The sequence below is a fragment of the Mesoplodon mirus genome (genome assembly GCF_964341445.2).
Source record: "Mesoplodon mirus genome assembly, chromosome: 9".
Classification (NCBI taxonomy): domain Eukaryota; kingdom Metazoa; phylum Chordata; class Mammalia; order Artiodactyla; family Ziphiidae; genus Mesoplodon; species Mesoplodon mirus.
This window is the reverse complement of record NC_138985.1, coordinates 56,763,414-56,790,968: the sequence shown is the minus strand read 5'-3', so window position 1 is coordinate 56,790,968 and position 27,555 is coordinate 56,763,414. Positions and strand designations below refer to the sequence as shown.

The 27,555-nt window shown below is 38.4% G+C and overlaps 1 protein-coding gene across 2 annotated transcripts; it reads right to left on the bottom strand.

The window, feature by feature from the left end:
- Window positions 1-1,696: 1,696 nt before the first annotated feature.
- On the bottom strand, window positions 1,697-27,555 carry PON2 (paraoxonase 2). Of its 2 annotated transcripts, none has more exons than XM_082632166.1 (9): window positions 27,421-27,555; window positions 19,399-19,469; window positions 12,352-12,407; window positions 8,702-8,867; window positions 8,044-8,134; window positions 6,395-6,595; window positions 3,739-3,820; window positions 2,890-3,018; window positions 1,697-2,316 (listed from the first exon to the last, which is right to left on the bottom strand). In XM_082632166.1, the coding sequence occupies exons 1-9, from the start codon at window positions 27,492-27,494 to the stop codon at window positions 2,158-2,160; spliced, it is 1,029 nt and encodes a 342-aa protein (XP_082488292.1). In that variant the 5' UTR covers window positions 27,495-27,555; the 3' UTR covers window positions 1,697-2,157. The 2 variants fall into 2 exon arrangements, with proteins under 2 accessions (XP_082488292.1, XP_082488293.1); XM_082632167.1 differs by having other exon boundaries at window positions 8,044-8,170; window positions 27,421-27,554.

The window sequence follows — 27,555 nt, the reverse complement described above, 5'->3', positions numbered from 1 at the left end:
TGTGCCCATTAACTTTTATTTACTTTTGTCCAAATAAAATTTCTAATAAATACAATGAAAAAAAGTCTACCTTATGCCTACTGTATTCTGGTACTTTTCATGAATGTAGCTTTTTAGATAGGCATTGCTCATAGTCTAAAATCTAAAACATATGCTTCTTGGTTTTGGATCCCTAATGAATAATATTTAATATTGCTTTATTCACCTGTGACTTAATGTTTTCTCCATGAATAATGCAAACAGAGAAAATGATTATTTTAGCATGAAATACATCCAATATACATTAGTAACAGACTATTTAAAAATGTAAATAAGAACACAGGCCAAATGGACAGAGGCCAAGATTAAGAATACTTATGCAGGGCCTCCCTGGTGGCGCAGTGGTTGAGAGTCCGCCTGCCGATGCAGGGGATGCGGGTTCGTGCCCCGGTCTGGGAGGATCCCATATGCCGCGGAGCGGCTGGGCCCGTGAGCCGTGGCCGCTGGGCCTGCGCGTCCGGAGCCTGTGCTCCGCAACGGGGGAGGCCACAACAGTGAGAGGCCCGCATACTGCAAAAAAAAAAAAAAGAATACTTATGCAGTTTACATTTAAGTCTTTAAATGATCCATCTAAAAGCAGAACTCAAGTTGATAACTATAAAAACAGAAGAAACTATATATTAGGAAGAAGAGTAAATAATGAGATCCTCATTAGTTCCATAGCAGAAGCATCGTGCAGTGGATAATGGTACAGCCTCTGACATCAGAAATAGATTGAGAGCCACCCCTTACCAGGTGTGACCTGGACCATCTGTGAAATGTTAACAGTGATGTAATATCAATACGTACTCCCTCAGGGCTGTAATTAGGGTTAAATGAGATAATGAATGTACCATTTTTGATGCATTGTCTTTCACTTTATAAGTAACTGACAAATATTTTGATTATAATGATGCTAAAGATGGGGGAGAGTGTGAGAAGTGAAGTGCTTTGATAAGTTACAATGGAAAGAGACACGTGAAAGTCTCTTTTCAGGGTTTAAGATGAATGTACAGGAGGTACAGTGAGTGGAAAGAACGCTTCTCTATGAGGCAGACCCTGATCCTGACATTGCTGGGATTAACCATGTGGGCCTGGATAGCTGACTTCATCTCACCTGATGAAGTTCACGGCTGTGTTCAATAAGGAGGGGGCATGATTGACCTTCCAGCTCCAACCTGTTATCTCCTCTTTGTATGCAAGTTGGGCTCCCATTAAGAAATAGAGCTGATGGGGGCCTCCCTGGTGGCGCAGTGGTTGAGAGTCCGCCTGCCGATGCAGGGGATACGGGTTCGTGCCCCGGTCTGGGAGGATCCCATATGCCGCGGAGCGGCTGGGCCCGTGAGCCATGGCCGCTGGGCCTGCGCATCCGGAGCCTGTGCTCCGCAACGGGAGAGGCCACAACAGTGAGAGGCCCGCATACCGCAAAAAGAAAAAAAAGAAAAAAAAAAAAAAAAAAAAAAAGAAATAGAGCTGATGGAATACTCCATATTAATTGAGAATTCCAGTTGCCATATTTAGTTATTCTTTGTTTTATTTCATTCAAATAGTTTAGTTTTGCAGCTGAGAAAAATTAGTATTGCCATGCCTGCACATCCCAAGGAAACCCCGCAAAGAAGTGGCCACTTTCTCATTCCCCCGCTGAGGATATGCCTTGAGAATTAAGCACAGACAAAACTTGGATTTTAGTTAGTCTTTAATGTAACTCCAACTCTTTAATAGTAAACAAAGATGTAAGTACAAAACATCAAAACATGTTACCTATCAGTAGTTCTGAGTCACAGTGGTCACACTGGTGGAGCTGAGGTCACTTACATTTTAAGGAAATATAATCTACCCTGTTTCAGTGGAATTCATGCTCTGGCAGTTGGAAAGCAGGCTTATTTTATGCAAAGTGTATTCACTTTACCGAAAGCAGCTTTCTTCTCTCACCTTTACTTGGCAATTTAAAAAACTGTTCACTTGCCTTTTATGTTAAAAGTGCTATGTGAACTGAAGGGCAGCTTTCGTTACTGAAATAAATTTACTATACATGTCATACATTTCTGGGTCAACGTTGCTGGTTAAAATCCCCCAGAATTAGCAATTCATAAAAAATTGTTAAGAGAAGCTAGCATGCCTGCATAGCAAAAGGACCATTTAGAGTTGACAATACAGGGCTCTGTGGTATAAAGTGCCTATAAGCAGCTTCCTATCATACACCGAGGCCACAGAACTTCCCTGGAGAACAGACCCGTTGTTGGCATAAACTGTAGTCACTGTAGGCTTCTCAGATAGAATATTCTGGATGCGGAGAACCTATTCAGGAGATACAAAGGATTAATATAGAACCACCATCCACCCATGTCACTCAGTCACCAATAATCTTCCACAAAGACACAATGATTAAGAGGACATGCTGTTGAAAATAGCAGTTACCAATTTTTTAAATGTTTAAGTTACTTTGTTAAACCTTCAAAGAAAGTACTTTCTTAAACCATCTAGTTATTGCATGCCAACACAGGATTGAGTGTTATTATAGTAATTGAGCATTAATAGAAATACTTCCACACTAATGTGCCTACTTTCTCACTACTTTAGTACGAACAAAAGTAGTGACATGTGGAGAGCTGACAATAAGCCAGGTATTTAAAAAATTGCCAGTATACCACACAAGGAGGGCACATGTCTTTATAAAAAGGTCTTTTGACTAGTTTCCACCATAATTTAATACATCAAAAGATTACCTTTCTAAAAGTATTTGAACAATGTGAAAATCTGCCAATTATTGGCTTAAAGCAATTACAAAACCAACCACCACATAAGTTTATTGTATTATTAGTTTAAATGGACTTGAATAATTAAGGTTGAAAAACTAAAAAATATAAACACCTCTGATGAGGGAGGATTGTTCGGGTCATAAATGAAGAGCTTCTGGCCATTAGGATGACAGCCTACCAAGATGTCCCCCGAGGAAGGATCAATAGATAAATTATCCACCAATGTATCCAACTTGAGTACCTTCCAAATGAAAAAATGTAATATCTAAATGCCATGAGAAATTTGATTAAATAATTTAGGGCTAAACTTTCTTGCCCCTATGCATATGGGAAAAGTTCACCCATCTCCTGCTTCCACCCTTTAACACCAATATTGCTTAAAATAAATTTAATACACTGGTTTAGAGTCACTTTTCATTTTTCCTAAAATTAAGAAAGTTGGGGCAATAATCAATCTCTCTAAAAAATGAATTCCTTTCCCCTTAAAAGATGCACAGTGATCAGTTAGCTCAAGGAATTCATTCAAAGCAAAATAGGAAATTCTTAATCAATCTAAAATATGTGTTGTCAAGCAGGAAGAAAATAATAATGGTGTGGAACCCAATTTCTACCTTCATTTATTATTGAAAGAACTGACAACTTGCATAAATCTTCATTTCAGAATTCATCTATTAGTCTTTTCAATTGTGAAAATTCTTATTGGAATTCATCAGGTGCCATCAGTACTTCATGGAATGGGCTCTAAATCTGATGCAAATATCCCTCCCAACACACTGCTGCATGTAATCAGTCAGTTCTTGTGATTGTGGGAAACAAGAGACTTGGCCAGTTACAGAGAGGAAGCAGTGAAAAAGCCAGAATAGCAACACTGGCTATTCTGTTCTAAGTGAGGAATTGTTATAGTGTAACTATGTAATTTCAAGATTAATGTCTATCTTAGATATAGAAAGAAATATTTTACCTTCAATTGAGTTAAATTCATATTAGGGTGTTTTTCCAAAACATGAATTTCATGAGCCAATATATCAGCAACATAGATGTACCTTTGCAGGAAGGACATACTGGTTAGAGCCCCAGGCTAATATAAAGCTTCATTAACACAGTATGACGAATAAGTCTTAATAACCTGCCAAGAAGTTAATCAATGATGGGCCCTCAAGGAATGCTTGATAAAGGTCAATTTTTATTTAAAAAGTAAGCTTTCAAAATCAATTCAGTGTTACTACAACAATCACGGAATTGTTAAATTATTTTCCAAAAAGTTTGTAAGGAAAAATAATATAGGACATCATATAAAATATAAAGTCTGTGATATTTGCCACTGAAAGGACAGTAAAACAAATATTTGGTTTCAAAAAAAAAGCTTTTACATTCTACAACATAATTTGATATTTCAAGGGATCATTTACATGTAGAAACATATGGTATAAAACAGAACACATTTTATTAGAATATTAATACTTATTAATATTTAATAAATATTAACATCAAGAAATGTAAGAGTTAGAAATAAGTATCTATTCAGAACAATCTGTCTATATCTAAGGAGGGTGAATTAATGGACTACTTCACGGTAATTTTTCTCATTGAATTGCCTGTTCCATGGCAACTGTTCTATTGAGCAATTATAGTGTGTAAAGCCATGAACTCAGTATTGTGACAGATATAAACATGAAGAAGACACAGCCTTTTCTCCTGAAAAGTTTGTAGTGTGTTGGGGTGATCAGATGGTTTAGACACATTAAACAAATAATACAGCATGATTGGTACCGTAAGACATATTTCAGGTCTAGAGACTGAAGAGATCTCTAACTCCTAAAAAAACAGAAGGGCTTACAAAGGAAGGGGCATCTGCAGTGGACATGGAAAGAGAGACTGGATTTGAGGATATGAGGACAAAGCATCTTTTAGGCAAAAGAAAACATGTGAACAAAGGCACAGGGGCAAGAATGAGAGGCAGTTTTGCAAAATAATGAGTTCTTGTCTAAAGCATAGTAAGTGTGGAAACAGTAGATGAGGGAGGTTGGAACTAGCTTATTAAAGAAAGTCCAACCCATTAGCCTGCCTTGATTTGATAAGCAACTGGGGTCCACTGAATTTCTGGAATAACAGAGTGGCATGATATCAAATGGTCAGTTCTGTTCAACAATTACTAAGCATGTGCTTTGTGACTGGCTGTACTCAGTATGAGGATTCAAAGATGAAGCAGACTGAGGTCCCTCTTTTGGATATCTTGAAAGGGCAGGGGAATATAAAAGACAAAGTTGGCAACAGTGCAAAAAATGGAAGTGGACTGAAAACAAGTGGGAAGAAAGTGTAATACTCCAGCCAGAGAGGATGAGAACCTGAGCCAAGCAGGTGTCAATGGGAAGGAAGAGGGGGTGCGGGTCAGGGACGGAAGCACAGATAGAACCAGTGTGACTTGCTCAATGGCTGAATAGGAATGGTGAGAGAGATGGAGCTAAAGCTGGATGCCCTATTGTTATTATTTTTAGCTTGGGTGACTGGAAGGTTTGACTCTCATAACTGAAAGATGAGAGTTGAGGAGAAAAAGAGATTTGGTGGGAGAGGTTGGATTGGATCAATAATAGACAATTTAAATTAAATGATTCTATGTTCATTTTTCTGTAATCAACAAGAAAGAAGAAATTGTCATGAAAATAGACATTTAGTTGTCACAGAATGCCAGATCTATTTCATGTTATATTTGTAGTAGTTTAAATTGTTCAGTGTGCTAAGGTAGTAAAAGGGAAACTTAATAAAGACTTTAATATCCTTCCTATAGGTTACAGTTGGACATATAAAAATAGTGAGAAAATTTGGGGGGGCAATTTGGCAGTATCTATTAAAGTTAACATTTAAAAGGAGCACCCTTTAAGTGAGTAGTTCTATTTTGAGGGGTTTGTTCTACAGAAACACTTGCACAAATGTGCAAAGAGGAGGCGCTCATAGCCCCACATTTAGCCAGTGCCCAGTGGGCATCTGAACCTAGGTCTATATGACTCCAAAATCTGAAGATTTAACCAGTATGCTGTATGTAATTCTCCCTTGGGGGGTTTTTCCTTAAAAATATTTGGATAAGTTTCAGTGGTAAATGAGGAATAAAAAATGGTTTTTATACAGAAAAAAAAAAACCCTACATATCCATTTATAGAGAATTGGTTAAATTAGTTTACAAGCATCCTGAAAATGGAATAATATGCAGCCAATAAAACAATGATATATTTATTTAAAAGGAAAACACCTACCTAATACTTTAATATGAATATATAAATATGAACCCATTTTATAAAAATTTACATTTATAAAATTAAATTCTACAATGATATATACCAAATTTATATACTGTATATAAATATATATTTATATATTACATGTAAATATATAGTACATATATGTATATATTTTATATAAAACATCTATTTAATAATATATTACATATAATATATGTATTCTATATTATAGTAATATTTGTAAATATTATATATAGTATATTTATCATAGACCAAAAATATCAAGTAAGCTATTTCTACATTGAAAAAAAAAAAGCAAAGTAAAGAATTTGGCCCAGCACCATGACTGAGAAGAAATGAAAATACTTCTATAAGAGACCATACTTTTTATCAGGTGAAATATTGATCCCATTTGCTGAATCAAATCCTTCCGCTACCACTTTAACTTCATTTGGACTGTAGTAAATGACATTTGTCCAGTGTAAGTTCAAATATGTTTCCAAATACTTTAAGAAAGGATCAGAGAAATAGTGGTCATTGGTAGCATAGAAATGTGCTGGTCCAACAGCTATGATATCATTTACACTGGAAGAGAAAAATAACATGTGAGAGAAAATAAAAAGCCAGTTGGTCTCAGTATTAAAGATTAAGCCTCCAGAAGGTTTACATATGTGCTTTAAATTTTTGGTGAGAGGTTTCCCAGGAAAAGCTCAACTAAAATCACATGGCTATAGTCATATGTAATCTACTATAATATCATTTGCTGGAGAACAATTTTTTATGGTACCAGGTAATTTGAAGACAGGCCATTTAGCAATTATGGCAGGTTATTATAAAAGGAAAAAGAACTTGGTGCCAACAGAGTGTGTTTTTTGACAGCAAGAAATGTAGGGTTTAACAACAATACGAAAAGACACAGCTGTCCAAGGGAGAGAGCTCGGTGGAGCCTCATTGGCTGGTGAGCTGATTGGGCTGTCAATAACATTTATGTAGCTTCCATTTTCTCAGTTGCTGGATTTTCCTGAGTTCCTTTGCTTAGTTATTAGTCAAACTAAGGTTGACTGTTCAATTTCTACCTGACTCACAAAGCCGACCTGCCGAGAATGAACAGGCGCTCAATAAACACTTGCGGAGAGATGAGATGAATGATGAAATTGCCATAGTGAAATGCTTCAGGTGAGAGATTTATATGCTAAGAACAATTACATTTTTAAAACCAGTTAGGTAAGGGTGTTATTAAATTTAAATTCCAATTATCCTATGCAAAAATGTCTGAAAGAGCGGCTTTCTCCTTTGTTAAAGGAAAAACAGAGCTACAGGGAAGGTGGGTCCCCTCTCTGAAACAGCGCCCTAACGCAAAGGCTGCCTGGATGGTACTTATGCTCTTGTTTATTATGAAGTGAATTTTTGGAAGAATGGTTGGTAGTTACACACTTAAGTCCTAGATAGGGAAGTAACAGAAATTAAAAATATTCATCAAGTTCAAACTTAAAAGATGCAGCTGAGCCAGGGAGGGGCACATCATTCTTTTTTAGTCACATTATCAACCAGCTTTATGTTCTTGAAATAGCAGTGACCCACTTCCAATTCTGCAGGGCCACTGGCCCACAGCTACCTTGTGAAAACAGTTCTTGCTAGCCCCATACTAAGCATACAAACTCCATATAAAGCAGACTACTCTTCCTTGGCAGGACAGGTGTTATTACTATTTGGATGGTGAGTCATCTGAAATGGGAGGTGACAGAAGGAAAAATGGTGAGGTTTGTCTTCTACTCTTAAGATGTCCCTGAAGAGCAAATCCCCGGTAGTCCAGCATTTCGTTATTTCTCAAGGGAGCCCACACAGAACACTGATATCGACTTTCCCTGCTTTGCAAGGAAACTATGTATACACACATACACATATAAATACATGTATTTGTTTATGTGTATATATATGTGTATTTCAGCTCTTACAAAAGGTGAAAGGACCATCATAGGGAATATTTGAAAATGCTACAGATAAATCAGAGAATGAACAAAAGGACTAATTACCTTGGAAGAAGCTCATGTTTGATTGTTTTTAGATGCAAAAGAGAATTTTCTTCCTCTTCAAATTTAAAAATTTCTACTGTATTCTTGAATTCTGGGTGGTTTACAACAAAGAGATAAACTGTGTTATCTAAAGGATTGAAAGAACAGAGTTAATTTACAAGACATAACCATAGGACCTCTGGGCAGACACTGACATTTAAATACCACGAGCAAGGAAAGGTTGAATGTATAAGCTGTTAGACGACCTAACAGATCATTCTTCTTCCCGTCTTTCCCATCACTGTCTGTCTGGTGTTATTTCTGATCATTGGTCCCCTGACCTTTAAGAAAGAGTGTTTCCCACTCCATATACAGAATTCATGAATAATCTGTTAATAGTTGAATTCACAAATATAGCTCTTTTTCAATGTAATGATAATATTTGAAAAGGTTATGAAATCTAAACATTCTTTCAGGTGTTAACCATTAGAAATTTCTAAATGTAGTATAACTTACTGCCAGCTGAAGAGGCAAATGATGGACTTATTTGTATGAAGAATACAGAAGTAATTCATGAGTTAATTGTTCTCTTACTACAGATATGATCCAAATCTATTTTCCACAGTCATTTGCAAACCACTGTAAGTTTTTTTAATGTTGGTAGCTCATCAGCTCTTACCACTGTCTATGAAAGTGCTGATACCATGTGGATTAAATGAAGCCAAATTAAATCCACGGCTGATTCTTAATTCCAGTGCCCTTGGGTTTTCTTCTTTTAGATCCATCATTAGTATTCCTCCAGGCTTATCTGGTGCAAAACTGTGGAGGCCTGGACATTTTAGACCCTTTTTAAAACAGAGGAAAAAGTTAAATATAAAGGCTTAAGTATTTTTACTTAAGCTAAAGTGGCAACTATAAATAAATGATAGAGACTTTGGCTAAAGGTGGTGGCATAAACCTGCAAACACAAAGAGAGCAGAGAGGAAACAATAAAAATAATAATAATTGGAAGCTGGGAGGCTGAAAGCTGAGCAATAACTGATATTTCTGAGTTGAGGCGGAAGACTAAGGGTTTAGTCTCTTCAGAGGGTAGCCAGAAGGTTGGTGGACTGGGAGATAACACAGAGTTGAGGGCGGGGATAAGCCACTATCTGACGCACATTCATTCTCTCCCCATTGTAACATGAGGTGGGACTTCGTCTCATTTGTTCACTGCTAGACCCCAAGGCCTGGATCAGTGCTTGGCGTGCAGTCAGTCTGTCCTTTTCCTACTGATTCCAAATGTTGCTTTTATCATGTACCAGATCCCTGTTTACATATTGGTCTGTTTGGACTCATGCCTAAATCCTGTGATAATATGCCACTTTTTAATTACTATAACTTTATTTATAAGATACAATACGTATATATATATATGGCAAGTCCTCACATCCCACACCACATTGCTTTACCTTTCCAAAATAGTCTTAAATATTTCTGCTCATTTATTTTTCTGTATAACTTTCAGAAATTAAGTTGCTGTTCAAATGGAACCTTACTATTACTGGTAGTAGTAGTAGTACATTTCCTATTTGTTTTCTCCTAGTGCATGGGAAAGCCATTGAGTTTTATATGTTCATTTTGAATACAACCATATCACTCAACTCTCCTATTAGGTCTAAGAGTCTGTTAGCTGAATCTCTTGGGCTGTTTAAAAAACAGGTAATCACACTATCTGAAAGTAATGTCAGTTTTGTCTTTTTTTCTACCTCAAATTTCTTTTTCTTGGGTTATTAAGAACTCTAGTAGATTACTGATAGTTACAGTATTTTAGGGCATTTTCTTCCTTTTCTAAACATTAATGAGAAGGCAGTTAATGTTGCACCACTAAGAATGGCATTTGCTGTAGGTTTCTGGAAGGTTTCCTTCTACTTCTAGTTATTTTGGAGCTTTTAATCAGGAATGAGAGTTGAATTTTATTTAATGCTTTTTCAGCACTCACTAAAATAATCGAGGTCTTTTCTCTTTTAAATCTTTCAAGTCATACTTTATGCAAATTTAAAAGAGTACCAAAAAAATCTCACTTTATGCACAAATTGTATTTAATAGAAATTTTCTCCAATTAAAAAAAATCTATCAAAATTACACAACTTCAAGGCCCAACAAGTAGAATAAACTGCAATTATGCTATTGCTACATGGCAGTGCCAATTCAGTGGTTAATAATCTGTATTCTTTATTAATGTCCCATAAATGATAGGGTTTCAATGCTCAGGAAGCTCTACCAGGGATGTAATAACTCTCCATAGTTATTGTAATACTCCCCATCTTTTAATACTCCCTATCATTTTAACCTGTTTTTTCTCTTTTTCAAATTTTATTTTATTTCCACCTGTGGTAAAATATACATAACAGAGAATTTACCATTTTCACTATTTTTAAGTGTACAGTTCAGTAGTGTTAAGTACATTCACACTGTCATTTAAATATTTTTTCTATTCTGTGTCATCTAATTCCTCATTAAGTGTGATGTTAGTTTTGAGATGCCCCTCAAGCCTATAACTGTGGAATAGGATGGGCTAATTGGCTACAATGCTTGGAAGAATAAACAAATGCCATGATATAGGAGTTATTCATTTAGAAAGGAGTGCATTCTGGGAAATATTAGAGACAATGCTGAGTAAATTAAAAAACATCAGTAAAATGAGATTGTTTCTAAATTTGAAAAAAAGAAAAGAAAAGTCATATAACCAAGGAAGGATAAGAGAAAAACATGCAGAAGAAATTCTGTTGACTTGGCTAAAAGGTCACTGTGACTATATTAAGCCTCTCAGCTAAAATGGCTGTAGATTTATTGGGCTTGGAGACCTCACCCCTCCTAATTCAGATTTATTCCTGTGGGGAGAAAATCTTGAAATAGGTGACTTCTGGATTACGCAAATCTCTGAAAACAGCTTCTTTGCAAAAAAAAAAAAAAAAAAAGCAACTGCCTTCTACTCTACTCTGGATATTTGCATTTTAGTTATGAATAATGTTGACTAGGAGTCTCAGTGTTTTTTCCTAAGAATATAAGATATGCGCGCAAGCATGTGCTTCTACACAAACCCAGAGTCCTCCTAGAAATGCCATTTTACTCATTGTGCGTAGGTAATTAACTAAAACTTTTAAAGCCATAGTTTTAAAATTTAATATTGGGCTGGCCAAAAAGTTCGTTTGGGGTTTCTGTACGAGGCTATGAAAATCCCGAACAAACTTTTTGGCCAACCCACGTAAATATCAATGTTTCTGCTAAAGTCTACAGTATTTCTTTTCTCCCTCTGTGGTAAACAACCAGCCACTCACAGCCTTTCATATAAAAACCATCAGGAACCTGAAGAGTGTTCTAACCCTCATTCTCATCTCAGCTGAGTTCTCTCACCTTTCTCCTAAGTCTGACAACTATTTTATTAGTGTTGTGACTCTCTTCTGAAGCATCTCCAAGTTTTTCACATCTTTCCTGAGTCTCAGTGCCTGAAAGTAATGGCTGCTGAGAGGGAACAGAATAACTACAGGCTGCCTTCAAAGTTGGATACTTCTTTCTCAAGAAAAACTGAATCCATGAAGATGCCAAGGTCCCTCACCTTGGCCCACGCCAGGGAGGAGAGAGAGGTGGTCAGAACTTCCTCCTTGGCCCACATATACAATTTTCTAATTAGAATGCATATTGGTGTAGCCTAGCATCACTCAGGCCAATCAATTTTAAAGTCTTTGTAATGTATGCCTGAAAAGATTGTTATTTTTCAGCTTATAAAAATTAAGGCAAAATTGAAGGGTATAAATAAGCTCAGTCAATGACATTCCACTTACGTTAGGCTATTTGGGGAAAAAGAAAGAAAGCAAAAGCACTGGCCTTTGTCTAGAAAAGTTGGTATATTGTTTGAAAATAAATAATAACAGCAAGAATACTAGTTTCAAATTGAATATCTAATGGAAAGGTAGACGCTGTATTTAAAATAGCATAATGTAGTATCAAATATCCATAATAATACCCAAAATACCCTTTTTAATAACAAACTTTTAGAACACAGATTGCATTGGAATATTTTAGTGCAAGGCAGTGGGAACATAAAGAGTAATAAATCAATTGGCAAAGACTTTTTCATCCCTACATTCAGAGAAGCTGGAGGAAAATTTCCAAGGTCCTGTTTGACCTGTCTTTTTTTTTTCAGAAAATTTCCAAGATCCTGTTTGACCTTTTTTTTTTTTGAAAGTCAGGAATTTTAAAAACAAGTTACTGCTCTGAAGGCCTCATCAAACTCCCTTGTACCTCCTCCACTGAGACTGGGGGGTGGGGGGGAAGGAAGATACTCACCACACTAAAGAAAGCCAGACCATTGGGAAGTATGTCAATATCTTCAGAGCCGGCTTCTGTTAAGTTCAAGAAATAGATAAATGTCATGTTCGAATTCTGTGACTTGTTAGGTAGAGCTTTGTTTACTTTATCAGTATCTGTATTTTTCGGAATGGTTCCGATTTTTTCTTCCAAGGAACCAGTCTCTTTAATAAACGTCAGTCTAAATCCTTTCCTGCAGTGAACTTCTGACTTTAAATGTTAGAGATTTTATGTCTACTCAAATCAAAGTCAAGTAATCACCACATTTCCAGCTATAATACCGAAAAAGTTGACATCTGTACACTCTTATGATAAACATCCAGATGTCTGTACCAAAGTAATTGACATCAGGGGAATATTACTTTCAGAATGAAGGGCTCATCTTCATTTAACCATGCAAATATTCTTGTCCCTTTCTCGGCTCACTCAATCGGAAGCAAACACAGACATTTCTCTCATTAACAGAGATAAAACACCTGGGATTATATAGTCCCTCTTTAAAAAACAGTGCCTGCTTGTTCTCATAAGCAAAGAAAGCTTTCTGTTTAATCTTTAAATTTAGGCTTTAAATTACAGGAAAAAAACTAGCAAAAGAAGATTAATGAAAAATACCATGCACCTAAGCCAGGTGAAACTTCTAACAGTGTCTCTGAAACAGGCTACAATTACTATTGATTGTTTATCGATTGTCTGCAGTACACTCCACACAGCACAGCAAATAATTAGACATAAGACCTTGCCAGTGGTCTCGCTGTGTAAATTCCACAGACACAGAATAGACCCAAACACAAGAAAAGAGGAATAAAAATGGCTTAGATTAAGCCAAATCATGACACATTCTTTGAGTCCACAAAATCCAACCTTCCACTTTAAGCCCTCTCCAAAGGATTTCTCCACGATTATTTCTAGGTTGTCAAAAACAAACAGCATCTATCCAGCTATATGGATTTTGATTACTCAGTTTGCATTTGGCTGGCCACCTCCAGTGTTGCTGGCTCCATCATAGTGGAGAAAAGCAAAAAAAAAAAAAAAAAGCCCAAAACTTCACTTCATAAAGATGACCCATATGCTTGCTTCTCAGAAAGAAGAGAGATATAAGTTTAAGTATTGTATGCTTGAGTTCTTAACCTGCGGTCTGTGGACCCCTAAGTAACCACATATGGATTTCAAAGAGTTTATGAACCCTCTGAAATTCTATGCAATGCAAAATGTCTTGTGTATGTACAGATAAGACATTTTCTGTGAAAAAGGTTCTTGGCTTTCAGCAGATTAAAAAAAAGGGTCTGTAATACCTCCCAAAAGTTAAAAACCTCTAGATTCTAGTGCCATGGTGTTTCTCAACTGATAAAGAGCAAGGACCAAGGAACACTTCACCGTGTATACATACACAAACACACGAACACACACACACACCTGCACACAGAATTCTAGTCCAAGTTCTGCTTTCTAGATCCACTGAGTAGGAGCTCAGTTAATTAAAATTTGTTGTTCCTGAAAAATCATTTAAGACAATTTAACTTCAACGTGCACATGCTTACACACATAGACAAAGAAAAGATATGTAGAAAAAAACTAACAATGTTTTTTGGGTGGTGGGATTATGAGTGATTTCTTTGTTTTAAAAATTTCTACAAATAATCATATTCTTTTAATAAACAAGAAAAGAACAATGTTTTTTAAAAGACATATTCATGTCAACCACATTGCTGCTTCTTTCTGTTTAATCCCGTTGCCTAATTCCAAGGAAAAAAAGTCATATCTGTAGCTTTCTTTAGCATATTTTCCAGATCTTCTCCCCGATCTTTATTTCTATAGCCATTATGACAGTAGGCTTTTATCATCTCATAACACCTAATTTTTTCTCCTCTAATTCAATAATAGAAATAGTAGTAGTGTGAGTAGTAACAGTAATAACTACTAACATATATTAAGTGTTTATCAAGTACCAGGCTCCTTATACGTACTTTACATATGTTAATTCATATAATTTTCGTAACTCTAAGAAGCAATATTATTATCTCTAATTTTAGACTAGAGAATATGGAGCCGTTGAAAGGGTAAGTAAATTGTTCAAGGTCACAAACTGGGAAGCTGGGATTCAAGTCTTTTGTTCTGACTTAAAAGTGCATAGAAAAAATACAACCTAGCATTTAATGAAATTTCTCTCTCAGAACCATCCCCTGGTTCCTCTCTGAAGACACTTTACTTTGTAAATCCAACTGTGGTCAATTACATATGTTGGCTTTTCCCCCAAAATGTTTGCTTCCATGCCTTTCACCAAGATCTTCATCAATTCATATCCTGTACTTTTCTTTCAAACACTCTTTCTGTGGAAAGTCTTCTAACTTAGCATATCTGATTTTGATCCCTTCTTATTCCTTTAGCAATTATCTATCTGTGTCAGAGATGGCCAACTGCTCCCCAGTATCCATACTCCCCTTCTTTCTTTTCAGCTACAGGTACACGGCAAGATAGCTACAGACATTTTCTACCCCTTCTTGCTGATAGAGGTGGCCATTTATCTGAGTTCAGGTTAATGGGACATGAGAGTACAAGGTAAACTACTTGCAACTACTGGGTAAAATAAAGTAAAAATATCCATGTAAATTTTCTTTCTACCCCTTCCTGCTGGGAAATGGCAACAATTGGAGTTCTAGTCTTATACCAAGATGGAAGCAATATGTTGAAGATAGCTGTGCTGCTTCATCAGCCTTTGTCCCAGAATGACCACACGGAGCAGAGTCATCTAATCACCCGAGGTCATTTGCTTATCTTTGGACTGTCACATAAAAGAAAATCAATTTCTCTCTTCTCTAAGTTACTTATTGTAACTATAACAGCAAATCAGCCATTGCCATACCCAACAGAGTATCCAAAATGTAATGTAGCCTATTATTTTCCATGTTTTTGGTTCATTAATCAGATGTGTGTATTAATCACTCTGGGAGAAAATACTATATTGGGAAAAAAATTGCAAAAGTTATTTAACCTCTCTGAGCCTTAGGTCCTTATCTGCTATAAAAAGAAAAAATATGTCTATATCTCACATAGTGGGTTTTTCTGTTTTCCTTTTCATAGGTAGATTGTGAAGTACTTGACGACAAGGGCTACAAACTTTAATGCTTTTTTTAAAAAAAATCTCTCAAGCAGCAGTTATTATAAAGATCTTGACTGCCAAGTGTATAAAATCATTTATTAACTCGAGAAATAATCCATTCAAAATTTTGTTTTAGTCCAGGACTCTGAATGCCAGCATTTTCAAAGACATTTTAAAATGTTTTAAACTTTTAAGCCTCAAATAGAGTTAAATAGCTCTTTAATTATAATTTTTATTATTTAGATGTCGATATTATACCAAATGTTAGTTTCTGTCTGTTAGATACATTGGAAAGGAATACAATAGAATAAATAGTGAGCTTACTTTCTGACCCCCTGAAGGCACACATCCTATATGATATGTGGTAGTGATTATTACTTATTAAAACAGAAAGACATGAGATGATATGATATGTATAAAGCACCTAAGAATTGCAAAGAGTTCATTTCTAGTCATGGTGAATGTAGCCTTATTTTATGTGTGTGTGTGTTTGTCTTGATGGGGACTGGGGGGACAGGGGATATACCTGTCCCCTTACCTCTTGGAGGGATTAGTTGGCCTCAACTGCATGGCTGCTACTGTTTCCAAAGTGGAAACTAAAAAAGAGAACCCCTCTACTCCTGCTGCCTACCAAGAGACATTGCTTTTGCCTATGGGAAAGTAGGCCCTGTTATTCCTTTGTAGTCAAAGGCCACTGAATAAGCAACTGTTGTTAAAAACGTATAACCACAAGCTATTATTAACCATTATGCATCACTGACATAGCATTCAACGAATGTTCATATAGTGTATGCTAACCACAGAGCAAAAGCAAAGAAGGGGGAGAGAAAAAGCACAGTTCTAATTAGATCTAAAAATGTATCCCAGGGGCTTCCCTGGTGGCGCAGTGGTTGAGGGTCCGCCTGCCAATGCGGGGGACATGGGTTCGTGCCCCTGTCCGGGAGGATCCCACGTGCCGCGGAGAGGCTGGGCCCCTGAGCCATGGCCTCTGAGCCTGTGCGTCCGGAGCCTGTGCTCCACAACAGGAGGGGCCACAACAGTGAGAGGCCCTCGTACCGCAAAAAAAAAAAAAAAAAAAAAAAAAAAAAAGTATCCTAAATGTGCTTCTAATCACTCATCGTCTTCGCTCTGTTGCCTCTTGAAGTGCCTCAGAGGCATTAAACACTTCACAAGAGGGGCCAGAGGTGACATATTTCCTCATTCTTCCCAATTCCAGACAGCAGCTCACACACATCACAACATAAAGGTCACAAACACAGACAGATGCCTGTTCAGAATACAAATGTTGTTGGACTTGTTTTTCTCTGAGGAGCCCTCCATTCCAGTGAGTTGTAGCAGCAATACACTTGGCAGTTTGTACAGTAATGTGTCTGGCTGTGCCCTATTGTCTACTCTGAGACTTGAATTCGCAGAAGGTGGGCTTCACAGGGCCAAGGGCTGTTTAATAATTTGACATTTATTAACTCAGTAGCAAAAGTAACCTCCGAGATCACTGACTCAGCCTCCCAACCTGTACAACGTCCCTCCCAGACGCCATCTGGCTTTTGCTTAGTGACCGGTTCCAAGGGGACTCTTCGTGATTGCGGCCAGAAGGCAGGATGCAGTTGCTGGGTTTTTTGGGACTCCAGACAACCTTAATTCTAGGACAGTCTGCATTATCCAGCACAGACCTTTTCAATCTGGACAATCTGGTATTTGACACTGAGTTTGTATCCTCCTGCTAAGTGTTTGGGCAATAAACAAAGAGGGGAAACCCCAGGAGAGAGAAGTCCAGGAGTCTTGTGAAGGGAGATAGGACTGGGAAAAAGTACAAAAGTAGCAATGGGAAAAGGGGACAAGAGCACAGAGGAAACAGATGTGTACAGGAGGAGCAGTGAGCAGAAAGAAGCTCTGAAGTAGAAAAGGCTTCTCTGAAAACAAATAGTTTCCATGAAATGGAAGCCTTCTTTGTGTGATCCAGAAAAGGCTCACTACTTTGTTTTTGATAAAAGAGCATTATGAATCCTGTCTGGAGTGAATGTGGTTATAAACATGGGGTACTGAGTTTATTAGTGTTGCCAACGCGAGAGCAATTTAGCAAAGACTATCAAAACTTTAAACATATGTGCTAACTGAACAATAATCCTGCTATTAAAGATTTATCCTTCAGATAAACAAATGCAAGAGCTATATGTACAATGAAGTTCACTGACTTGCTTGTAATTGCAAAAAACTATAACCACTCAAATGTGCATTAAGGAACTGGGTAAATAATCATGGTACATGCAAATATTAAAAAGAATGAGGTAGATCTACATGTGCTGATGTGGAAATCTGTTCACACTGTGTTCAGAATAAAGCAAGTTACAGAATATAATCTTATACTAAGATGCCATTTGTGAAAACAGTAGATATAAATGTATATGCATATATTTGTTTGCATTTGCACTGGAAATACCAGAAAGGATAAAACAGAGACTCTATCTCTGAGGTTATTTTTGAGGGAGGTAGAGATTTTTATTTATTTATTTATTTATATTTTATTGAAGTATAGTTGATTTACAATGTTGTGTTAGTTTCAGGTGTACAGCATAGTGATTTGGTTATATATATGTTCTTTTCCAGATTCTTTTCCATTATAAGTTATTACAAAATATTGACTATAGTTCCCTGTGCTATACAGTAGGACCTTGTTGTTGTTGTTTTTTTTTAATTTAAGTAATTAATTTATTTTTGGCTGTATTGGGTCTTCATTGCTGCGCACGGGCTTTCTCTAGATGTGGCAAGCCAAGGCTACTCTTCATTGCGGTGTGCAGGCTTCTCATTGTCGTGGCTTCTCTTATTGTGGAGCACGGGCTCTAGATGTGTGGGCTTCAGTAGTGTGGCTCGCAGGCTCAATTGTTGTGACGCATGGGCTTAGTTGTTCCGCGGCATGTGGGATCTTCCTGGACCAGGGCTCTAACCCGTGTCCCCTCCATTGGCAGGTGTATTCTTAACTACTGCACCACCAGGGAAGTCCCTATCTATTTTATATATACTAGTGTGTATGTGTTAATCCCAAACTCCTAATTTATCCCTCCCCCCCTTTCCCCTTTGGTAACCATAAGTTTGTTTTGTTTTGTACATAAGTTCACTTGTATACTTTTTTTAGATTCCACATATAAGCGATATCATATGATATTTGTCTTTCTCTGTCTGGCTTACTTCACTTAGTATGATAATCTCTAAGTCCATGTTGCTGTAAATGGCATTATTTCATTCTTTTTCATGGCTCAGTAATATTTGTGGGGGGTGGAGATTTTTTGTGTGTGTGTGGTATGCGGGCCTCTCACTGTTATGGCCTCTCCCATTGCGGAGCACAGGCTCCAGATGCGCAGGCTCAGCGGCCATGGCTCACGGGCCCAGCCACTCTGCAGCATGTGGGATCTTCCCGGACCGGGGCACGAACCCGTGTCCCCTGCATCGGCAGGCGGACTCTCAACCACTGCGCCACCAGGGAAGCCCTGTTGGGGGATTTTTATTTTCTATTTTATAACTTCTCTTCCTTCTGACTTAACTTCACCAGCTGACTCCTGGGCTAATGGTACACAGAATTCAGTGGCCACACGTAATCCAGACTTGACAAAAATACAGATTTGACAAAATACAGAATACAGACGACAAAATACAGAATACAGACGACAAAACGAGTTCAGCAAAGTCACTAAGCAAGCAAGAAGTCTAAAACAAACATAGGATTGTACAAATAATTAATAAATCACAGTGAGAGTAAGAGAGAAGAAATACAGGGTGTATGAGATCAAAAGAGATTGACTGAAAAGGTTTTTGCTGATCTAATGTGACTTTTCCTCTGATAAACAGTAATTATGTGCCAAAATACTGTTAATGAGTTTTCTAGTGTTGTGGGCCAAGGAATGTAAGCTGTGTAACAAGCATTTTCTCAGACATACCGATTCCTTTAATCAGGTGGCAGTTTGGAAGGTCTACAGATTCTACTTCTCGGGAGGCTTTAAGTCGATTCCTGTTAAAAAAAAAATCTATCTGTTTACATATTCCCTGCTTTGTAGCAGAAAGGGTTTAAAGAGGCTTACAGCAATACATAAAACACAGCATAAATCTAAAGCAGATAAAAGAGAAGACAGAAAACAAGGGTAGGAACATAAAATAGCACCAGAAATGAAGTTAAAATAAAAATGCATATCACAAAGTTCTATATGTGAACATGGGTCATAAAAGGAAGCCAATAATTCAACAAATACAACTTGGAATGCAAGTTCCTATGCAAATGTATACACGGCACCAGGTCCCATTTCTCACAGCTCTTGTGTTGTGGGAAGAGCTTCAGATGTAGAACCAGAAGCCCTGTCTTCCTTCTGAGGACCCAGAGGGGCTATAAAATGCCCAGACTCTGCAAAATGACACAGTGACTGAAAGCAGGCCAAGAGAAAATGGCATTGTTCAGAGCCTGGCTCACAGAAGACACCTCATAAATAGATATTAAGAAACAAGTGGAGAAAGTCCCATCCCCGTGACTGTTTATTGGGGTGAGAAGGTTGGAGAGCACCAACTACTCTAGCCAAACTACTTGCTGTTGTAATTTCATAAAAACGGAAGTGAAGACATAATGAGAAAATGTTGAGTTCTAATAAAGCATCTTCCCTCCTCCTTCCCACCCTGGAGTACAGGGCCACCAAGCAGGGTGGGCAAACACATCTGGGCTCTATTGTTTGAAGGCTTTCCCTGCTCTCACTGTCTCACCTTCTCTTTCTGTTCTCCACATCCACAAAGAATGACAAGCGTGCCTGCAGAGTAGTTTACATGTTTCAAAGTGATTCACACGTACCACACGTTTAAGAGACAACATGACAATTTGCCAGTTGTCTCTCTCCTATTCATATCCTTGCCAGCTTCGGACTTCTAGACACCGAATATGGGGAAGGCTACTGGTTTCTTGGCGAGATGGAAGAAGCCGAGGCCTGGACAACCCAGAATTACCAACAGGTGGTGGCAACTATATATTTTGGCAATTCATATATATATATCCATATATATATGAAAGTTTCCAATTAAACTGTTAATCAGTATGTATTTGGAATCATATAACTCAAATACTGTTAAACTTCTTGAAACAACATAGCAATAAAGCAATAAAATAAAAATAAATGAATGAAATAAAGATATAGGGCTTCCCTGGTGGCGCAGTGGTTGAGAGTCCGCCTGCCGATGCAGGGAACACGGGTTCGTGTCCCAGTCTGGGAGGATCCCACATGCCACGGAGCAGCTGGGCCCGTGAGCCATGGCCGCTGAGCCTGCGCGGCCGGAGCCTGTGCTTCACAACGGGAGAGGCCACAGCAGTGAGAAGCCCGCGTACCGCAAAAAAAAAAAAAAAAAAAAAAAAAAAAAAAATATATATATATATATAATATATTGATAGAAAAAATAAAGAAAATAACATATAAAAATTTAAATAAAGCAGTAAAAAAAAATACAAAAAAATCTCAAGTCTACGAGTCCCAGCAGTGATTTAAAGGGGAAAACAAGTACACTTAGCCTTACATAAGTAGTAGAAGTAATACTAGTGAGGAGGGTGCTGCTGATAATCATGGGTGGTAAAAGGAAATCAATACTAAGAAGGGCCAACATGTATTGAGCCTACCACTGTTCTATGTGATTTACCTGAATGAATTCATTTAATTCTTAAAACAACCCGAAGAAGTAGGTACCATTATCCCTATTTTAGAGGTAAGGAAAATGACTTCCCTGAAGTTCAGCACCCAGCCAGGAAGTTCCACCCAGAGGCTCTAATCTGCTGTTGTATCTTTCTCAGGAAGGGGTGAAGAGACCACGTTTCTGTCATAGCAGCAAGACTGCATGACCTTCGGCAGGTCAATTAATCTCTGCAGGCCTTAGTCTTCTTTATGTATAAAAATAAGGATGAGACTAAATGACCTCCAAGGTTTACTGACATTGTGTGATTCCAGAAACAGATGTAAATTTAAGTCAGTAGGTCACAGCTGAAGTTTCATCAAGTTTCTGTATCATGTGTTGGTTTGGGTGTCAATTTTATACAACTTACTTTTATGCCCATTTGACTAAACAAAGATGGGGTAATGTTGATTACCATCTACCTTTCTCAAAAAATTCTATGGATAAAATAAAATTCATATGTGTTCGGACACTTTGGTATGGGTTATTTTTCAGAGACAACTTAGGTTTGCATCAGTGACTAATGATTACACTTTGCTGACAGGGTGATCTTCATCAGCTAGTTTAGTTGTACAATATCATATCTAGATATGCAGACTGCCCGCTATTAAAACTGAAGAGTAACACAAGGACTGTTACTAGTTAATCAAGTCATTTTTTCTTGTGTTTCCTTTATGATTAAAGAGAGAGGATTTTGCTTCCATCCTTTGTGGCCCATCAAGACTTTCAAAGACTTTCAGTAGAAAACTGCTAGGCTTTTTGCCTGGCAGAACTATCAGTTCCCTACTCATTAGTGGACTTCTGTACTCCAGAGTGGCAGCCACTATTAGCTAACAAACCTAAAGCCATTCACACCCCTTTCTTCCTTGCTCTTTTCCACTGCAGAAGCAGGCAAGCCAAATATTTGCTTCCAGCCCCCTTTGTACTTTAGGGGTAATCATATGACCCAGCCTTTTGGGAAAGATAAATTTATTACTGGTAGAAAAGGCAGACATAGGAAGAGAGCTAACTGGCAACACTCCTTCCTTCTTCGTGATTTGACCATATATATGGTACTTGGGACTACAGCAATCATTCAGCATCCTTAACACAAGTATGAGGACACAAAGCCAACAGTGGAGGATCAAAGAACAAAAATATCAGAACCTAGTTCCTTGATGTGATCACTGACTCAATGGACAAGCTCTAGGATGAATGACTCACAGAGTTTGTATCATGTGAGAGAAGCAAGCTTCAATATGTATAAGCTACCATTAATTTGATGTATGCTACTTGCAGCTGAAAGCACTCCTAAATGATAACAGATTTAAGAAGTTTGGAGAATATACAAGAGAAAGCTATACAAACTCTTTGGACTAGCAGATCAATAAGCCTATATATATTAATGCCAAAAACAGATAAATAAATAAGTGGTACAAACACAAATAAGTCATATTTTTGCAGCAGCCTATTTGCTCCCTAACACTTTATGTCCACAGCATGCTTATGAACGTACTAAATCAGAGATGGTGTGGCAGTTGCCACTCTGTTGTCATGCAGACATTGCTAATCAATTACAGCACTCTTTCTCTTTAACTCAGAGCCAGCTTAGACACAATGTTCCAGGCCACCACTACTAGTCTATTAAAATGGACACTCTAGATGAAAGCTATTTGCTTTCTTTGTTCTAGGTTCCTTTTGTTTTTCTCACTTTCCTTTTCCTTTTCATTAGAATTTGGTTATTTTCCTTTTAGTTACGAGTATATGATAGGTATAATACAGGAAAGAATGCATACTGCCTTCCTTCAACTGAGCCAGAAATCATTCCTCCAATGACCCCCATCAGAAACATGTACATCATGATTCTTAATCTGGGGTCCAGTGACCCTCACAGAGTCCATGGGTAAAATTCAGGGGTTTCTGAATTCTGATGGGGGGAAAAATACACATCTTTAGTTAAACCTCTGACTGAAACTGAATATTTCTTTTGATGATGAGTGTAGGCAACAAACCACTGAGCTTTCTACTAGCAGTACCTGTCACTAACAGAAATTACAGACAGTTTCATCACATTTTAGTTGTTGTAGATATCTCAAAATACCATTTATACTCATCTCTGCTTCACAGTATCTACTGTTAGGTATTCAACTACTTCTAAATCTACTTAAGGCTTTAATAAAGAAGGCCATGTTATTATATCCTACATTAGATCTTTTAAATAGTTTGGCAATAGAGTTTAAGTATTTAAATTAGTATTAACTTAGATAGTATTTCAGTTTGGTTTGTAATCCTATGTATTTTATTTTGTGCATTTAGAAACATGATGCTTGCTGAGAAGGAGTCAAGGCTTCACCAGACTACCAAAGGGATCTATGGCACAAAAGAATCTAAGAACCCCTGCTCCAACGTCATTGTCATCATAGGTAACTTTATTGAGCATTTACTACATGTCTGACATTGTTCTAGCACTTTAAAAGAATGAACTCATTTATTTTTTACAGCCCCTATATGGAGCATATAGTACTATTATCCCCATCCTACAGATTAGGACACTGAGGCACAGAAAGGTGAAATAAAAGCCAAGGTCTCATGTAAATAGTGGAGAATTCAGGCAACCTGGCTACAAAGCATGAACCCTTAACCAACAGTCATTACCATGAAATGAATCTCTATTTCCTTCACTCAGGAAAAGGCATTACCCATCCAAAGTGGAATGGGTCACGGGCAGTTACTGATTATCTTGCCTCATCGTGTGGTAACAGTAAGGATGCACCAGTTTGGTGTGCCAGTATGCTTTGAGCAAACTGGGAACACAGTGTTACTACCAGGTTTGTTCCATATCTCACTGCCTTTAAATTTACAAACCACTGATGGGGCTTTATCTTTTACGTACAGACTTAAATTCAGACAAACTGGGGCTTTATCTTTCACAAACAGACTTGTAAAACCCCTTGGAATTCACCACTTGGTCCCCTGTAATGCTCTTACTTAATTAAGAATTTGTGCTTAGGCTTGTAAAGCTGGGGAAAGTTTGCTCCAATGGCAGAGAAGAGAGGAGGCCGTGGTGGAGCTGGGACAAACTGTATTTGGAATCAGAAGACCTGGCTTAGAGCACAGGTTTGGCATTAGCTTCTGAACTAACTAGGCAGCCTCTCCAAGCCTCAGTTAATATTATGTATAATATAGGAAGGAAGACATATATGAAGACTGGAAGAAGGCAGGAAGGTAAAAGGGCTTTCTTTCCAAATGTCAGTAAATGTATGTTTTAGTTTAATATAATGAACTGCTGATACTTTCAACACAAAGACCAGCACACAGTAGTCACACAATAGATAAGGAGGATGGTGGTTGAAAACAAGTCTGCCCCTTCAGAAGTGTTCAAAAGCTGACTGGATAGCTTCTTGGTGGAGCTGTCATAAAGGGTGTCAGGCAACAAGCAAAAAGTTCAGATGCTTGTATTTGGAGTTCCTGCTCAGGCATAGGTCTCTGATATACTCAAGTCTCATGATTCATTCAAGGGTGTGTGCTTTGCAACAGGGAGCACTGGCCTGGGGACATGTTTGTATTTCTACTTTTTCCTTTATTGCTGCACGAGGGAGGAGTGGAAAAGTTGGGTATGACATGCCATCCTCCCCTGGGAACCTTAGCCAGTTATAGTTCAGAAGGAAAGAGACAACCTTGATTCCATTTATCCATGCAGGACATACTTATACTAAAAAATCATTCACTGTTTATCTGAAATCCAAGTTGAAATTTAAGTGGGCACCCTGGGGGAGAGAAATAACCTGAGTGCCAAAGTGCCATCTCTAAAAATAGAATAATGAAATAGAAGGCAGCAGATGAGAGAAAAAAACAAACCAAAAACCTGTTTTTGAAGGGCCTTTCTTTATGTGGAGGTGGGAACATGCTGCTTTTCAAAATACTCTAAGGGTCTGAAAGGAGAAATATTATGCATTTAAGCACTCCACCAAACTTTGTAAATAGCAGGCACTTGATATTCTGCACTCATAGGGTTGCCAGATAAAATGCAAGATGCCCAGTTAAATTTGAATTTCAGATAAATAATGAATACTATTTTAGTCTAATTATATCCCAAATATTGCATGGGATATGCATATACTAAAAAATGATTTGTTGTTTATCTGACATACAAATTTAACCGGGTGTCCTACATTTTTATTTGCTAGATCTAGCCACCCATCATCATTCACCCCAACAGTCTCACATCAGCCAGTATAAGGCTTCAACTGTCCAATGAGGTTACAACCCTATGAAGTCACTGCTCAGTAAAGTTTATTATAGTCAAGTCTTTATAAAGAAAAGATGCATTCAAATTTAAATGATTTATCAGGTGCGTTCTATGTAAATTAAATAAGCTTTATTTACTTTTTCTTAGGTTCGCATCTACATTTATCATTTAAAGGGACTTAAATTTAAAACCTTAAGATTAGTAAGAAGAAAAAATTGACTGCTAATTGAGAAAACTTCAACTTATGGAAACACTGGTGGTTTGAACTTTAGGGATAATTTAATGAGCTTGAGAACTTTAGTGGTCCTGCCTTTGAAACCAAGAGCTAGACAGATCATACAAAATCACCCAACTCAATAACGTTCTGCAGAGCAGGATGGTCATTTATATAACATGAAAATTAAGCTCAACCTGTCCGTTTCTTACCAGTAAATGTTCCTCCTCCAACTCTGATGCTTCCTGTTGCATAGACACTGTTCCTCCTCCTGGCATCCCTTTATGAGCAGATGAAGCTGCAGCTAAGACAGCAGAGCTGGAAACTGTAGTATCACCTTGGCCTTACCCCTCATCCCTGGGGTTCCAGAGTTTGGGCGAATCTACTGCAAGACTTTAACTAGTTTTCCCAGGTCTATTTGCTCTCTCTTCTGGTACTTGTCAACTCCAACTGCATGTTAGAATTGTCAGGAGAATTTTTTAAAATAAAAAATACTCATGCCCGGGCCCCACCCAGAGCAACAGAATCGGAACTGCTGGGGGTGCAGCCCAGACAGCAGGCCTCCAGGAGATCCTAAGGCTCAGCCAGGACTGAGAACCCCTGCTCTACTCCAGTCCAGCCTCCCAGGTCATCTCTACACAGCCCACCTGGTTATGCTTTAGATGGTTTAAAGAGGTTCCTGTTTAAAAAAAATAAAACACATACAACAAACATTGCTAGTTCCCCTTGGCCTATCTAGGCAGGCCCCAATATTTCAACGTAGGTTTAACCATCTCAAAACCCTACTCCTACTGTTCTCATCCCTTAACTTTATGCTCTGCCCAAATCTAAACTTCCCCCGCCATTCCCTTTCTTCACGCTGCACTCTCCATCTGGGACTGCCTCCTTCATCCCCACTTGTGGTTCACCCATCCCTCAAGGCTAGTGTCAGATGTCTCTTCCTCCTGAACTCCACCTTCAGGAGTTGTAACTTCTCCTTAAGCCAGCAGGGGTTGATTTGTACCTGTCCTGAACATCCTAATTTATCTATTTGTTTTATTTCTCTCCTTCCCTTTAATAGGGTAAACTCTTTAAAGGTAAGGACGGTGCCTTACTCTATTACAGGAGGCTAAGAGTGCACAGCGTACAGAGAAGGTGCTCAACACTTCTAGAATTCTTTCACGTGAGGCTTAACGTAATTTGAGTTGATAATTTAGAGACAATGACGTCTGATCACCCACGTTTTTTCCTTATAACTAAAACATGAGATGGACTAGGCGTGTCCTGTTTGGCATTCTGGCTTCGGTGTTCCCAGACGAAGAGATAAATAAGGAAGTGATGTAAGAACAATAGCTGACTATCTTAAGTACCTTTGATCAACCGTGCCAAGATTAGAGAGCAGAGGAAGAGTTTCTCAAACTCTGCAGGGGAGAGATGGAGAACAACCTTATTAAAGACGGAGGCTGGTTTGGGCAACAAAGGGAAGCAGCACCAATGACCTGAAATAAATCTTTATAATTAAAGTTTCAGTGCATGAGTAATAGTTTTGTTTTCAAGTTAAAGCACTAGGTTCGCCCCTGCGTAAATCGCAAAGCACTCGCTTGTCAACTTAGGTAAGAAAGACCTGGGTGCGCAGCAAAAGCTGACAAAAACTCGCTATGAAGTCTCGCGATTCAGCCCAAACTGTGCCGGGTTTTGCTGGCGGCTGGGGGTTGGGGTGGAGGAGCTCCGCCGGCCGAGGGGCAGAGCGATGCAGACGTCCTCCACGGCCGCCGGCTCCGGGGTCCCAGCTCGCGCGCAGCCCCGGCCATCCCGAGCCTGGGGACCCGAGAGGGCCCCACCTACCTGAGCGCCAGGAGCCTCTCGCCCAGGAACGCCAGCGCTATCCCCAGCAAGCTCAGAGCCAGCAACCGCCCCATGGCGCGGAAGCCACGCCGCCTCGCTCGGCCGGGCCCGGGAGCACTGTGGGCGGCGCCCGCG